Source organism: Carcharhinus amblyrhynchos, chromosome 3 (assembly GCF_965287045.1).
Source record: "Carcharhinus amblyrhynchos chromosome 3, sCarAmb.v2.hapA, whole genome shotgun sequence".
In the NCBI taxonomy this organism is placed as follows: Eukaryota; Metazoa; Chordata; class Chondrichthyes; order Carcharhiniformes; family Carcharhinidae; genus Carcharhinus; species Carcharhinus amblyrhynchos.
In genome coordinates, this window is record NC_137326.1 from 1,714,981 (window position 1) to 1,732,157 (window position 17,177).

Genomic DNA, 17,177 nt, shown 5'->3' on the forward strand with positions numbered 1-17,177 from the left:
AGTTGGGACTATATTCACTGGAGTTTAGAAGAGTGAGGGGGATCTCATAGAAACTTATAAAATTCTAACAGGGTCCAGAACTAGTGGGTCCTAGTTTGAGGATAAGGACGAAGCCTTTTAGAACTGAGGTGAGGAGAAATTTCTTCACCCAGAGGGTGGTGAATGTGTGGAATTCACTCCCACAGAACGTAGTTAAGACAAAAAAGTGTTGAGATTTCAGGAAGAAATTAGATATAGATCTTGGGATTAAAGGGATCAAGGGATACAGGAGGAAGGCAGGGAGATCAGGTTATTGAATTTGATGATCATCCATGATCAAAATTAATGGCAGAGCAGGCTCAAAGGGCCGAATGGCCTACTCCTGCTTCTAGTTTCTATGTTTCTAAGTGAACGGGCAAAGATCTGACAAATGGAGCGGTCTAGGAAAATACCAAAATGTCCATTTTAGCAGGAATAAAAAGCACATTATCTAAATGATGAGAGATTGCAGAGCGCTGAGGATGCAGAGAGATCTGGATGCCCAACTTCATAAATTACAAAAGACCAGTACACAGGTACAGCAATTAATTAAAATACTAGAAGGACATAATTTATCGTGAGGGGAACAGGACAGGGTAATAGGCAGGTTATACTTCAATTGTCCAGGACATTGGTGAGGCTACAACTGAAGTATTGTGTACAGTATTGGTCTCCTTATCTAAGGAAGGATATAAATGCGTTGGAAGCAGTTCAGAGAAGGTTTACTGGACTAATACCTGGAATGGCCAGGTTGTCTTCTGACGAAAGGTTAGACAGAGGAAGGCAGATGGAAATAATTTGGGAAAATGTGAACTTGTCTATTTTGGCAGGGATTATAAAAAGCATATTTAAATAGAGAGAGATCTGGGAGGCCTGGTACATGAATCATATAATCCCTACAATGCAGAAGAGGCCATTCAGCCTATCAAGTTCACACCGACTTTTTGACAGAGTATCTTAATTAGTCCGTGTCCCGCTCTATCCCTGTAACCCCACACATTTACCATGTCCAATTCACCTAACCTGTACATCTTTGGACAAGAAATTAGTTTGCAGGAAAAGCAAACAATTAGGAAGGCAAATAGAATTTATTGTTTATTGAAAAGGGAATGGAATATAAAAGCATAAACTGCTTTGTTAGTGTTGTACAGGGCATTGGCAAGACCACACTTGGCACACCATTTTGGCCTCCTTACTTAAATTATATTATTGCATTGGAAATCATGCAGAAAAGATTCATTCAGCTGATTCTTGGAATTAAAGGGCTATCTTATCAAGAAAGAATAGAAAGCTTGGACCCGTACCCACTGGCGTTTAGAACAATGAGAGGTGATCATACAGAAACATACAAGATCCTGAGGGAATAAAAGCAAAGTACTTGGGATGCTGAAATCTGAAATAAAAACAAAAAATGTTGGAAAATCTCAGCAGGTCTGACAGTGTCTGTGGAGAGAGAATGGAGCCAATGTTTCAAGTCTGGATGACATTTCGTTAGAGCTCAGAAGACCCTGAGGAGACCTGACAGAGTGAATGCTGTGAGGATGTTTCTCCTCGAGAAGGGCTTGATCGAGGGGCCACACAATTTAAAAATAAAACAGGTCTTCCGTTTTAGAGGTGAGAAGAAATGTTTCTTTCAGAGGACCCAGAGTCTGTGGAAGTCCACTCCAGAGCGGTCGCAAGGCAGGATCATTAAATATTTGTAAGGCAGCAAGAAAACAACCCCAGCCTGTACAATCTTTCCTCAATTAAAACTCCCCACTCCTAGCCACATTCTTTTAAATCTCTCCTACTCCATCTCTGGTGCAATCATGTACTTCCTGCAATGCACTGACCAGACCTGTACTCAGTATTCTAGCTGTGAAAGAACTGGTGTTTAATGCAGTTCTAGCTTATCACCCTGTCTAGGTCTCAGCCAGAGAAAAAGATCCTGTCTGCCTTTTTAAAAATTCTCTCTAACTATCCTGCTATCTTCAGCACTTTGAAGCCCTGTTTCTCCAGACTTCTCAAAATCCTCCCATTTGTCTCTTCCCTGTCCTGCTTGCATTATGCTTCTCCAGACTGAATTTCACATGCCACAGTTCTAGCTACCCGAAGCCCCCACTAGTCTATTAACGCTTTCTGAAATCTTTTGTTTTAATGCAGGGACAATTGGTCAGTGTAAAAATCTAAATGTGTTCATACAGATCCTTCAGGGATAGGACATGTCAACCAGCTTGGTCATGGAACCACATAACTCTGGTCCCACACTCTTAATGCCCATGGTGTAACAAAGGGGAAATACTGCCTTTCAATGACACCCATTTTCCAGGATCAAATAAAATGCACCATTACAATCAAAACTCTTTACAATCTATTGCCCTAACTCAGTTTCTTAGCAACTCCATACTTGCTGCCATCGTGCCTTTCGTCAACAACCTAAAACCTGCAAATGGTGTCACTGAAGCCCATAGTCTTCAACACTCCCCCACCCAGCCCCAGTGGTCTTCTGCCTCTTCACCTCTTCCAAAACAATCCCTTCCATTCAGCTGATGAAGTTAGAAATGGTTCTAGAAGCAGAGCAACACAAGAATTCATATTTCAGCAAAAGAATTTCAGAGTAGCAAGAAGATAGTGAGTCGACTGAGCCAAATTTCATTTGAAAACGTTTAATTTAAATTTGCAATTGCAACTGTTCAAAGGCAAGGTCATTTCAAGGCTTTATCTTGGGATATTCATTCAAGGTGGCAGAGAGAGAAGCATGACAATGAACCATTTTGTCATTCAAACTGTACTAAAGCAGATTTGTAGACAATGTCACTTTAATTTCTGCATTGTCAGACACTTAACTTTATTAACCGCGCCAAAGTTGCAAAACTGGCTTTTGGTTTTAGGTTAATCTGGTTTATACATTCCAGCTCCCACTGGAATATAAAAGCATAACTGTTTTGTTAGTGTTGTACAAGGCGCTGGCAAGGCCACACTTGGCATTCCATTTTGGCCTCCTAGGCAGACCAGCTGGAGAATTCAACCTAACACCAAAGGAAGTACATGAAAGGGAACTGTGTTGATTTGTCACCTGATTGAATGTCAGGCAAGATGCTAAACTGACCCTTAAATCAAACTGGAAAGATTTAAAACAGGCAGGGGTATTTCAAAGTGGTAACAGAACACTGACTCAGATGAAGAAATAACGAACCAACGTTCAAGCTTGCGGGTGAGAGTTCTGTTACACAACAAGCAGCATAGCTGGAAGCAGAATGGTGCAATAACAGATTGGATGGACAGAACGATGGCAAAGGTGTTCAGTCTACTATGAAACAAGAAAAAGTTATCAAAGTGTTCTCTAAATTATAAGGAGGTAAGAACTGTGCACAAGTGAAGAGATTGAGATCTAAGTACAGAAATAACTAAAAAAAATTAAGACGAACGGAACATTGATCTTTATCTCAAAGAAATACAAAGCGACAAGAGTTATGCTAAAGGTTGGATAAACTCTAGTTGGCCCTGTTGGTGTAACTGAGTTCAATTTTAGATACCATGCCTCAGAAAAGGTAGTTTCTAAAAAGCTCTCTCCATGGCCAGAGCGATTTGCCAACCAATCAGTATCCTCTTCTCCTACAGTAGAAATTGATTGTTTGAAATTTGATATTCCTGTGTTTGTCCTGATGAGGACAAAACGGAAAGCTTCAGGAATGTCTCTTTTTTCAGAATAATCTGTTTACATTTCCCATTCCTTTCAGCATTGGTCAAATGCCCTGTTAATCCCCTCAGTTCTGAACTTTAACTCTCGCCTGAATGTTGACTCCATCAGGTATTAGCCATGGCACCAAGTCTAAGACACTAGCAAAAACGCCTTGGAGAGATGAAACTTTGATGTGGATGTGCCGGCGTTGGACTGGGGTAAACACAGTAAAAAGTCTGACAACACCAGGTTTTAGTCCAACTGATTTATTTGATAGTAAACTCACAAGTCCCCTCGAAAGCTTGTGAGTTTACTATCAAATAAATCGGTTGGACTAAAACCTGGTGTTGTCAGACTTTTTACTGAGATGAAACTTTGCCAGACTGTGCTGGGTTTGCAGATTGGGATAACTAGACTGACTACACTAGATTTGCCTGTTACCGGGCTGAGAATAAAAGAACAACTTTAGTAATTGCTCAGTGATTTTTGTTGGAAAGTGTGTTCATGAATACACTGAATGAGGAGAGAGCATCAGGTTAGCAGGGATGCTCCAAGCGATGGACTGGATTCAAGTAGCAGTGCACAAACAGTTCAATCCACCAATGGGAATTTTTGTTACAAAGCAGCATGCCTTCCTGGGCCATGAATCCACGTCCAGGAAGACAGGGCAAAATACGGAGGGGCAAGTATTTTCAGGACAAAATGTAGCACGTGCCCCTTTGGGAGCTCAGGGCATTTAAAACTACAGTCATGTAGTCACAGAACTAGCAGAGCTGGCAATTTCAGAAGCAGAGCAAGTCACCAAAAACAGGAATTGCTGGATGGTGTTTCATGTCATTGGAACTCATCACCTCAAGCACCTTGGCCAACTCCAGAAAAAAGACATTTCTTATGCCACATCTTTTGGGGGTGGGGGGGAAGCATTTGTGCTGAGGCTTGCACAGAACATCAACTGGCAACTCGACAGAAATGGCAATCAGATATCTGCACATTCCTGAACATGCAGGGAGGAAGAGAACAGTGATTGCACCAAGACCTTTGGTAACTTTTCTAGCAGTATAGAGATAACTACAAACAATACATCGTTTCTCTCTCTGTTACGAAAGGCTGAAGAGCTAGGGACGAGAATCTCCCCCCTCACTACAAACCTGGGAGGCTGTTCCTTCTGCATCAGCTGTACACTCTGTTCCACGTGTTGTTGCTCTCGTCCGCGAAGGCCTTACCACTGGAGAGTTGCGGCGACGGTAGAACAGTACGTACGCATGTCGTGCGACTACCTGGCTTTCGTCAACCGTTGTGACAGTGCTGTCATCAAAGAGACGCCAACCTGCAAAAGAAAAAGGTGGTTACCACAGAGGAAGAGCCAAGCAAAAACTGGTACTTGAAAACATTATGAACTGAGGAACACAGTGTATGATGGGTGAAAGGGGGCAACAAGAATCCTTCACCTTGTACTGAAGTGATTATTTTACAGACAAAAACACTGAAATTATGTTTTTTGTAAACATGCCTTACTAATTATATGAGGAAAGCAAGAAAAATAATGACTAGAACATAAGAAATAGGAGGAGTAGGCCATCTAGCCCTTCGAGCCTGCCCCGCCATTCAATAAGATCATGGCTGATCTGTCGTGTCTCAGTTCCACTTTCCCGCTTTCTCCCCATAACCCTTAATCCTCTTGCCTATCAAAAACCTATCAACCCGCGTCTTAAATATATTGAGCGAGGCAGCCTCCACCACTTCAACGGGCAGAGAATTCCAGAGATTCACCACCCTTTGAGTGAAGAAGTTCTTCCTCAACTCCGTTCTAAACCGCCCCCCCCACCTTTATCCTGAGGCTGTGCCCACTAGTCCTACTATCCTTTCTGAGCAGGAAGAGCCTCTCCACCTCTATCCTATCCATCCCATTCAACATCTTATACATCTCAATGAGATCTCCCCTCATTCTTCTAAACTCTAACGAGTACAAGCCTAGTTTATTCAGCCTCTCCTCATAGCTCAACCCCCTCAACTCCGGCATCAGCCTAGTAAACCTCCTCTGCACTCCCTCCAAGGCCAAAATATCCTTGCGTAAGTACGGCGCCCAAAACTGCACACAGTACTCCAGCAGCGGCCTCACCAGTGCCCTATACAGCCGCAGCAAGACCTCCCTACTACATTTTTATTACTTTAAAATTTTCTATTTTCATCTGCCCTTTAAATGCCTGCTAGAACAAAGTTCCAGAGATCAGAAAACCTCACTCCCTGCACCATTCTTCAAGTCATTTCCAGGGTAAATGGACTCCTTCACATGCAGCACCTGCAGGCTGGCAGCAACAATTAAGAATAGAACTCAAACTGATCTTACTGGAATGGTGAGAAACTAAGTGCAGACAACGCGAGTCCAAATACACAAATCACTAAAATCTAGTGGACAGGTACAAACAGCAATCAGAAAAGGTTAATGAAGCACTGGCCTTTCAAGGGGAGTGAACCCAAACAGGAGGAAGTGCTGATCCAGTCGTTAAGATCCTTGGTTAGATGTCATCTGGAGCACAGTGTTCAGCTTCAGCACCATAAGCTCACTAGAAAGATGCTGGGGTTTCAGCCATTAGCAGCCTTTCCCCTGGTTTCTGTGGCTATTACTTATCTTTCATTCCCTCACCCTGCAGTATAAATATCTCCCACTTTCAATGCCCTTTAGCTTTGACAAAGGGTCACCTGGGCCCAAAATGTCAGTTCTTTTCTCTCCTTCCGGACACTGCCAGACCTGCTGAGATTTTCCAGCATTTTCTCTTTTGGTTTCAGATTCCAGCATCCACAGTAATTTGCTTTTATTTAGGCTGGGGTTTTGATGATTAAAATGCAAGGACACGCTTAACTTATATTCCCTTGAATATACAAGATGGAGGAGAGACGGGATTGCAGTGTTTAAAAAGAGGTATATAAAGAGAAACTATTGCCTCTGGTAGGGGAGGTCAGGACAAGGAGGTGGAGGTGTGGAAGACCATGTTAAAATTAGAACCATGCTGTTCAAGGCTGATGATAGGAAACTATTCTTCACGGAAAGGATTGTGGAACTCTGGATCTCGCTTCCCTCTGTAGATGCTGGGACCAATTAAAGAGTATTAATGACAGGTACCAATAGATTTTTGCTTTTAAGAGTATCGCGGGGTGAAGCACATAGATAGAAAACTGAATTTAAGATACAGGTTTGCCACAAACAAGTAGAATGGGAACAGGCCTGAGGAGCTGACAGCCTCCTCCTGTTCCTCTAATGGGCACAAATACCTGAATGACCTCTTCCTGTTTCTATGTCCCTCGCTGACCCAGAAGCTGTGACGAAAATGGTAGTTCTCCAATTGGAAAGTCTGGCTCCAGGCCAGTTCTCTCAGTACAGGGTTTGGAGCCTGCAGGTCTGTACATCCTATTACGTGATTGATCAATGTCTTTCTCTGATCAAGTGAGAAAGCTGCCCTTTCTTTGAAAGCTTCTGGAAGCAAAATCCCTTAATAAATATTCTATCAACCGGGGAGTCAAAAATATCCGACTGGTCTCCGGAGGATGTAGGCAGCTAACAGCAACTGAAGTAACTCATACTTTAGCTTCTTGCAACGTGACTCTAGCCATATTTGAGACTAACCTTTAAACATTTAATATAAACCTCAACTTCAAGTTTCTATGCAACCTATTTTAAAATAAAAGTCACTCTTGGAATGTGGATGTCAAAGGCTTGGCTAGAAGTTCCTGCCCTCCCCTAATTGCCCGAAGATGGTGCTTCACCTTAAACTGCTGCTACTGATTTTGATACAAATGATGGCCACTTCAGAAGTAGTTAAGAGTCAACCAGTTGGTATAGGACTGGATTCAAACAGACACAGACAAAGCAAGGGCGGCAGAATTCCTAAAAGAAATTAGTGACTCCACTGTAATTTCACAACAATTTGACACTCCATGATTTAATGCCAGTTTATTTCTGGATTTTTAAAAACAAATTATAATTCTGAAAACTGCCTTAATGGAACTTAAATTTATGTTTTCTGAATTATTGGTCCAACGGGGGATTGTGGTAATGTCACCAGACTAGTAATTGAGAGGTTAATAATGCTCTGGTGATGAGTTCGAATTCCACCACAGCAACTGGTGGAATTTAAATTCAATTAATAAAATCTGGAAATGAAATCTAAGCATCAGTGAACCAGCTGGATTTTAACAACACTCAATAGTAATGGCCAGTATTACAACAGCACAGTGGTTAGCACTGCTGCCTCACAGCGCCTGGGACCTAGGTTTAATTCCAACTTCAGGTGAGTGTCTGTGTAGAGTTTGCATGTTCCCCCAAGTGTCTGCATGAATTTCCTCCAGGTGCTCCAGTTTCCTCCCACTCCAACAATGTGCAGTTAGGTTGATTGGCCACAGTAAATTGTCCCTTAGTTTCAAGGGGAGTAGCAGTATAAATAGGTGGCATGAAGGGGATAGGGCCTGGGTGGGATTGTGGTCGGTGCAGGCTCGATGGGCCAAGTGCCCTCCTTCTGCACTGTAGCATTCTATGATCTATGAATATAAAGATAGTCAAGAATTATTAATTTAATTTAAATTCCACCAACTGCTATGGTGGGATTTGAACCTGTGACCCCAGAGCATAAGCCTGGGCATCTGGATTACTGGGCCAATGATATTACCATGACATCATTTCAAGCCGATCCTGAAAACATCACCTGTCATTAAAACCCATCTAGTTAACTAATGCTCAATAGGGAATGACATCTGCCATTCTTACCTGGTCTGGCCTACATGTGGCTTCTGGGTGACTCTTAACTGCGCTCTGGAATGGCCAAGTCACACAGTTTAAGGGAAATTAGGGCAACAAATGCTGGCCTTGCCAGAAACACCCACACTCCATGAAAGAATAGTTTTTAAAAAGTGCAGTTGAAAGATGGGGATAACAATGACAGCCAATTGCTGCTCTTGCATTGACCCAACGACCTGGACAGGAAGAAAACAGGAGCCTGTGGTTCAAGCAGCATGCCTGCTGAATACTAACTCACCCACGTCACTGCGCTGGCTGTTTTTGTCATTGGGCAGACGTGCGTAGGCTGTGTAGTGTCCCCCAATCATCCCACCATAGTGATTGATTACTGCATATAAATCGTAGACAGGTGGCTGTCGAATATCCTTCACACCAATGCAGAACTTGCTCAGGTCCAGATTTCTTTTAAGGGAAAAAGCAATGAACAAAGCATTTAATGAAAAAGTCTCATTCTCGAGTAATCCCGTTTCTCTGATTTTCATGGAAACGTTCAAAATTGAGATTTCCCTCAAACGCTTTCAGGACAGGCACAGCATGGGTTGGATATAGAATAAAGCATCCTCTCCATCATCTCTATCAACCATTGCCAGGAGAGGTACAAAAGAAATTAACTATAAAGTTTCCTTTGCACTATCCCACATCAAGATTCAAGGGCCATGACAAGGTAGACACAAAGGCTGTTAACCTGAAATCTAGAACACGGGGACACAGTCACAGGATAAGAGGCTGAGATGGAGAGAAATTGAATTGTGAATCTTTGGAATTCTCTACCCCAAAGGGTTGTGGATGCCTCAGCGTTAGGTAAATAGCTGGGAAAGAGAGATTTTTATCTCACAGGGAATTAAGGGATCAGAGAGAGTAGGAAAATGAAATGGAAGTCAAGGATCAGCCATGATTGCACTGGATGGCAGAGCAGACTCGAGGGCTTAATGGCTTACCCTGGTTTCTGTTTATGTAATCAAATTATTAAACACCCCTCAGATAGGTAGAGAGAGTGAATGCCTCAATCAAGCTCACCCCAACTGCGTTAATATGACATCTTTCAGTAAGAAGGCTTGTTGCGAAGAGGGTACAAGGAGGCTACAAAGGCTTATGGATAGGTTAAGTGAATGGGCAAAGATTTGTTAGATTGAACATAATGTGGGAAAATGTAAAATTGCCTACTTTAGCAGGAAGAATAAAAAGAAAGATTATTTATTAGTGTCACGAGTCAGCTTGTATTAACATTGCAATGAAGTTACTGAGAAAATCCTTAGTTGCCACACTCCCATGCCTGTTCGGGTACACCGAGGAAGAATTTAGCATGGCCGAAGCACCTAACCTGCACATCTTTTTGACTGTGGGAGGAAACCTGAACACCTGAGGGAAACCCACGCAGACGTGGGAAAATGTGCAAACTCCATACCGCCAGTGACCCAAGTCAGGAATTGAACCCGGGTCCCTGGCACTGTGAGGCAAGTGTTAACTTCTGTGCCACTCTTTTAGGTTACCTAAATGGGGAGAGTTTGCAGCTCAGAGACCTGGGTGCCCTAGTGCATGAATCACAAAAGACTATTATGCAGATACAGCAAGTAATTTGAAAAGCTAATAGAACACTTTCATTTACTGCGAATGGTACTGAATAGAAAAGTTGTCCAGGACATTGCTGAGTCCACATCTGGAGTAGTGTACAGTATTGATCTCATTATTTAAGGAAAGAGGCAAATATGTTAGTTGACAGAAAGTTTAGCAGACAAATACTTGGAATGGAAGGGTTGATATGTGGAAAGGTTGGAGAGGTTAGGTTTTTATGTACTGGAGTTTAGAAGAGTAAGAGGCAACTTAATCAAATCCTTTAACAACCTGACAGGTACTGACAGGTAGCTGTGGTGAGGACGTTTCTTTTTATGGGAAAATTTACAAATAAGAGGTTGCCCATTTAAGACAGAAATGAGAAGAATTTTATTCTGAGGGTAGAGTGTTTTCGGAACTCTCTTCCGCAAAAGGCAGTGGAAACAGAGGCTTTGAATATTTTTAAGGCAGAGCTAGACAGATTCTTGATAAACAAGGGGGTGAAAGGTTATTAGGGGTCAGCAGAAGGTTGCAATGAGATCATCATGGTACTGAATAGCATAACAGGCTCAAAGGGCTCAGTGGCCTATTCCTGCTCTTAATTCCTACATTCCCACCAGTTATCATATAGCTCCGACTGGACTTGACCTTTGTTACTACATTCCCTCCCTCCCCTATCCAAAGAGCTGGAAAAAGCTCAACAGGTTGAATGACCTGCTTCTGTGCTGTGTGGTTTTACAAGGCGATAAATTGGAACACAAATTCAAGCAGATGACCCTGTGCCTAATACAACAAAATAAACTGCAGTGAGGTTTTAGTCTGCGCTGCATACCTGATGGGAAACTCCACCATATCATTGATCTTGTCTCTCCAGATGAAGTTCCGGAAGGAGAAGCGTTTCAGTTGAATGATGAGGACATTCGGAAGCCACCACAGCATCAACTGTTTGGATGCCTCTCTGTGCTGCTTACATTTAGGACAATACCTGCAATGGGTCAGAAGCAGCAGTCAGTCCCAAATCCACATGCACAAAATAAATCAGTGCTGGAGACAGAGGAGATCTTATTGGCCAATCCAGCTCTTGCATTTATCTCAGTTCAGCTCAATAAAAACAGGTGAAGCAACTCTGGATACTGAAATCAAACGCTACTTTCAGGAATTAATTCTCGAGATGTGGGTGTTCCTGGCAAAGCTCATTCACTACTGACCCTCATTTAACCCTTTAGGTGATGAACACCCAGCACCTTCCAGTATTTTAGGAATAACCCACAGTGTGCTACAGCCAATGACGACCCTTCCTGAAAAGAGAGAACATGGCAGCCAATTAAAAACTGTACAATCCCACAAGCAGCAAGGGGATAAACGAGCAGGTAATTTGTTTTAGGGATATTGGTTGAGGAATAAATATTGGCCAGCACTCTGGAGAGAATTCCCCTGCTCTTTGGAATAGCAGCCAGGGGATCCTTTGTGTCCAACTGAGTGGACAGACTAATGCCTAATCCTCTGACAGTGTAGCATTCCCTCGGCACTGCCACCGGGACAGAATGGATTATGTTCTCAAATTACCAGAATAAGATTCAAAACCACAACCTACTGACTTGGAGGTAAGAGTCCTAACCCACAGTTAAGCTTCACTTTGGGTAGGAAAGGGAGAGATAAAGCTGTGGTGAGGGAGAGGAGACAAAATCTTACCAAGCTTCCTCAGGCGCCAGCACCTCAGGTTTGGTGAAGAGATTCAGGCACTGCTCCAGTGTGAAGTAGCCTGCTCTGGCTGCTTCATTGGCTGAACTGGGATCTTCAACATATTCCAGCTCCTTGGATTCCACAAGCACGTATTCCTTCTGTCGCTCATTATTTTTCCAGACCATTGCCAGAGAGACACCTTCTGGAAGCTCCAATGGAGCATCACCTGTGCAGGAGAGAAGCCAGAACGACCCAAAGATATCAAATGATCTGGGTTATATACCAAGCATCTGAAAGATTGCTGTACATAGCCCTGCAAAGACAGGCACCCTGATGGAAACACCATCAATAAATCAGAGTGGCTCGATATGAAATGTTTGCAATACGAAATTCACTGTTCAATCTAAAGCTGGTTTGGGAAAGTCCCCTTGCTCCCCTTCAAAGTTACTGATCTGAGGGAAAGTTCAAGCCTTGGTTTAAAATCTCACTCAAAGAGATGGCCTCTCCAACAGTGCAAAATGCCCTTAGTGCAGCCCCCTCAGCACTGACCCTCTGACAGTGCGCTGCTCCCTCAGTACTGACCCTCTAACACACTGCATCATCAGTACTCACACTCTGACATAGCGCACTCTCAGCACAGCACACCCTCGGTACTGACAATGCAGTGTTCCCTTAGTACTTCAGAGTTACAAATGACATCCACTGTGATTGTGACAAAAGTAAAATAAAAATCATTTCTTGTCGTGTCTGAATCTTTGATGCATTTGAATATACCATCACCCTCCAATACATCTTCACTAAGCAGATACTTGCCAGCACACAACTCCAGTTAGTGACTTGGAATAAAATCTGAAGTCAATGCTCCCTGCTGTCTAAAATAAAAGCAAAATACTGTAGATGCTGAAGTAAAGGCTCATCTAGACTCATAACATAAAGAAAGAACTTTCTTTCCAGTTCTTTCCACACACCTGACGACGGAACAGCGTTTTGGAAAGCTTGTGGGTTTACTATCAAATAAACTGGTTGGACTTTAACCTGGTGTCCTGAAACTTCTTACTGTGTTTACCCCAATCCAACGCCAGCATCCCCACATCATCTCTTCTCTCCCCAAAGATGCTGTCAGACCTGCTGATATTTTCTAGCATTTTTTGTAATTGTCTCCCTGCTGTCTGGCTGTAAATGGGGACAAGGGTCGGGGATGGTGGTGGTGTTTTGTTTATTCTTTGCCTTCTCACACAGTCTCCCAACAGATAAATTCTGATGAAATAAGGACAGTTTACTCAATTATTTCATGTTCTTAGCCAGACACAGAACACTTCAGCTAACAGATGGCAGCACCCTTTGAGTGAGTGTACACACTGCAGGCTTGCCTTGTGGAGCAGTTGCATTGTAGAGCTCTTCTGAAGCTGTTTCCTGGTTCTGGCAGTGATTGCTGCAGCAGGTGTCACTGACCGTTTGGACAGCCTACCTTACTTGTTTGTATTTTTCCAACAACGGGCCGACAGTAAGCCCTGCTTGTGGTCAGTTACATAATGTGCCTGATGACAAGTAATTGTGCAAATGTCCTGCACACCACTACTTCCCCCTTCTCACCATACCACATAACAGAGTGCACGTTTTGAAAGGACTATGCTGTTTCAGCAAGACCCAGGTGCTGTGTAACCTGTGCAGAAGAATTTCAAAGTAACTACATTAATCTAGAGATACTCAGTGGTCAATATCCCCCAAAATAGCTGCAACTGCCCTACATTTAATAACAGGCAATGTTGTTTTGCAACCTGGCTTTGAGTAGTAGCTGACAATATTGCACAAAAAGTAAAATAAACTATGCCTAACCACCTCACTGCGAGATTCAGACATGGTCGTAGTGTCAGCCTCACCTTTGTCTTCCATTTTCTGCTCTTTGTTTGAGCAGTCAATGATCTTGATGTAAAACTGCGGTGTGTGGAAATGCACAGACTCAGCAGGCTGCTGGTAACCAGGAACTGCCGCTATGGGTGGGAGGGAGGGGGGGAAGAACACTGCAAATGATTAAAGTGTGCAAAAGCCATTAATTGTACAATTATTTGCCTTATAAAGTCTTTTAGTTATCAAAGTAGCCGGTCTGATAAAATCACCTCAGTTTCAAACACATCAGATAAAATTGACTCTGTCAAGTATCGTTTTGAAGCTCAAGGAAAAACCTTATAGTCAAAGTAAGAGTTGCTGCAAGTGAGGGTTATTGTTGTGATTGTGGAATTAGGAGGATGGCCAAAGTTTCCAAGGGTGAGTGCTGCACCTTTCATTTACAAATCTATTTTCATTATTGTAGAGATCAAAAGTAACTTGATAAAATGTGCTAATCTAAAATGAGAGCTGTACACACAGATAAATGCAGCACAAGATTTGTGAAAAACAATATGCAATTGCACAGATGAGTCTTTTGGTAATTGTAGAGTATTAGAAAGGCGTTAAAACAAACAACAACTGGGATTGAATTAGTGGAGGACTTTCATTGGGTCCAGATGAAAAGTCATTGACCTGGAACGTTAACTCTGTTCCTCTCTCTATTTATGTTGGCAGTTTTCAGCATTTTCTGATTTATATCAGCAATATAGTGCTGGGAGTGAAGGCACTTCTGTCACCTTCAATACTCCAATTTCAACATACTATAACCAGATAGAGTACAGGTCAGCACTGAAGGTTTACATGGCTCAGATTGCATTTAGATACTGCAATGAAAAAATGCAGAATAAGGTGACTGGTCAAATGAGGAATTGGTCTAGCTGAACTTGCCCCAGATTGATAACCAGATACTCTTCACCATCCCCTCAGAGGCTTCAAGTTCATATGGGGAATTCCACAGCCAAGAACAACAAACTCAGCACAGTACAAAATTCTACTACAACAGGGGCGGGTATTAAATTGGTGTAGTGCAGGAATATAATAAATTGAATGCCACAGCAAATTTCAGATAATCATAATCATTTTGGCTTGTTCTGTTGAAAGGATATAGAGTGGAAACATTGGTGCTCTCCCTCTTTGTTCAAAGATGGTGCCAAACTGGTTGAGCATTTTGTTTTTTGTTCCACTAATTTGCAGAATCATAGAATTTGTACAACGCAGGAGACGACCATTTGGGCCATCGAGTCTGCACTGACCACAATCCCACCCAGGCCCTATACCCATAACCCCACATATTTACCGTGCCAATCCCCTGACACTAGGGTCAATTTAGCATGGCCAATCAATCTAACCCACACATCTTTGGAGAGCGGGAGGAAACAGGAGTACCTGGAGGAAACCCAATTAAGACTTTGCTTTATATTCCCATGGTAAAAATCACTATAAGACGACCTCTGCACCCAGATTCAGGGAGGAGCAACATTGTAAAAACTGACCATCTCCACTGCAGAGATAAGCAGTGCTTCATGAACAGCCTTTCCTCGCGCTCTTGTATCTTACCCTGGAGGTGGAACCGTGTATGGACAGACAAGAGGTCCCAATTATTTTTATCTGAGACGTGTGTAGAATTCTGCTTTACCAAGAGGGAAAAGACTCATCACCTTCAGGCTTAGGAGCTTTTTCGTATGAGGTTTCCTTCTCACTTCCAGTGTCCTCCTGTGACAGTGGCCTCAATTCTGAGAATCCGGAGTCGTAGCTGTGAATGGAATCTTTGTCTCTGCCTGGCATACTCATCCCCTTCGAGAAAGCAGAGGCCAACAGGGGCTCAGAAACAGAGCTGCTTAAGTGAGTGCGGTGCACGGGCTTGAAGTCTCTTTCCTGGACCTCCGAGGGCATCTTTCCATCGCCAGTCTCAGAGCTGGTAATGTTTCCAGGGTTGGGCTGCACATTTTCCATCTTACAAGGGGATGGGTCTGTTGAGATTCGACCTGGCTGAAACGGGGGCTGGAACACGTTGACTGAATACCTGTCACAGAATACAAGAGTATCAATCTCACCATGTGGAATAGGGACACATGTAATCACACCCACTGTGATCAGGCAGTCCACCATGTTTCTATTGGCTCTCTCAAGGAAGTGGACAACGAGTCTCATTCTGCTGTTTTCCCCTTAACCCTGCAAGTTTCTTCTTTTTAAGAATTTATCTTGTTATTACTTAAATTGAATCAGCTTCCACCATCCTTTAGGTGATCATAAACTCAGGCAAAAAGATTTTTCATTTCCTGCCTGCTTTTTTTGCTAATTATCTGAAATCTGTGTCCTCTGGTGACCCACCATCCTGTCAGAGGAACATTTCTTATTTAGTCTCAATTTCATTAGTGCTGTGTTCTGTGGGAGGTGGACAGTTTCCTGCCAGCGACATTTGCTTGTCCTACAAGTAAATGAGAATTCCTCCTCCCCCGTGAGACAGCACCTCGAATACTGTGTGCGGTTTTCGTCTCTTTATTTACCGCAGGAGGCGGCTCGAAGGGGGTTTGCAAGTTGATACCTGGAATGAGCAGGTTGCTTTGAGGATAGGTTGGAAAAGCTGGGCTTGTTTTCACTGAAGTTTGGAAGAGTGAGGGCTGACTGGATTGAAGCACAGTAAGAAGTCTTGCAACACTAGGTTAAAGTCCAACAGGTTTATTGGTATTGACAAGGTAGACATTGAAAGGATGATTCCTCTTGAGAGAGTCCAGCACTAAGGGGCACGATTTTAAAATTAGGCATCACCCTTATAGGACAAAGATGAGTTTTTTTTACTTTCAGTTGTATGAACTCTGCCTGAAAAGGTGACAGAGGCAGGAACCCTCAACATTCACCAAGCATTTACATGAACACTTCAAATGCCATAGCATACAAGGCTGCAAACCAATGCTGGAAACCAATGCTGGAGAATGGGATTAGAATAAATAGGTGCTTGATAGATGGCACCAATACAATGGGCCAAATGGCCTATTTGTGCTGTTAAATTCTGACTTTGGATCTCTGGTGGAAGTGGGATCACTGAATATTTTTAAGGCGGAGGTAGGTAGATTCTTATTAGGGAAAGGGATCAAAAGATTGTTGGGCGGGGTGGTGGTGCATGTGGAACGCAGCATACATATCAGCATGATCTTATTGAATAATGGAGCAGCTTCAAAGAGCTGAATGGCCTACTTCTGCTCCTGTTTAGTTTGTTTGAAGCTGTAGGCATAAGCCCCATGTTGTTGGAGTACTTCAGACAGATCACAACGTGCATATATATCTGCTCATGTGAGTTTATCGGATGTAGAGTGGGGGTGGACTATAGCCAAATTGCTGGGGGCAGGAAGTTGGGGATGGTGACTTACTAATCTGACTCTGCCAGCTGTATGGTTATACACCAGTAAAAAGTCTGACAACACCAGGTTTAAGTCCAACCGATTTATTTGATAGTAAACTCACTAGCTTTCAGGGTTAGTCTCTTCGTCAGGTGAATGCAAAGTTCTGGCCTCAGACAGAGCATATAAAGCACAGACAGTTTACTGATTAGAATGCGAATCTTCACACCTAACCTGCTGTTCAAGTCTT

At 42.9% G+C, this 17,177-nt stretch overlaps 1 protein-coding gene across 5 annotated transcripts in view; it reads right to left on the reverse strand.

Moving 5' to 3' along the window:
• Nucleotides 1–17,177, reverse strand: part of usp19 (ubiquitin specific peptidase 19) — a 134,507-nt gene that overhangs the window by 12,363 nt on the left and 104,967 nt on the right. For all 5 annotated transcript variants that reach the window (XM_080218611.1, XM_080218607.1, XM_080218608.1 and 2 more), the window contains 6 exons: nucleotides 15,248–15,612; nucleotides 13,583–13,693; nucleotides 11,712–11,928; nucleotides 10,852–11,004; nucleotides 8,707–8,870; nucleotides 4,828–5,006 (listed from right to left, as the gene is read on the reverse strand). In XM_080218611.1, the coding sequence (XP_080074737.1) occupies nucleotides 4,828–5,006; nucleotides 8,707–8,870; nucleotides 10,852–11,004; nucleotides 11,712–11,928; nucleotides 13,583–13,693; nucleotides 15,248–15,612 (1,189 nt within the window). The remainder of the gene's footprint in view (nucleotides 1–4,827; nucleotides 5,007–8,706; nucleotides 8,871–10,851; nucleotides 11,005–11,711; nucleotides 11,929–13,582; nucleotides 13,694–15,247; nucleotides 15,613–17,177) is intronic.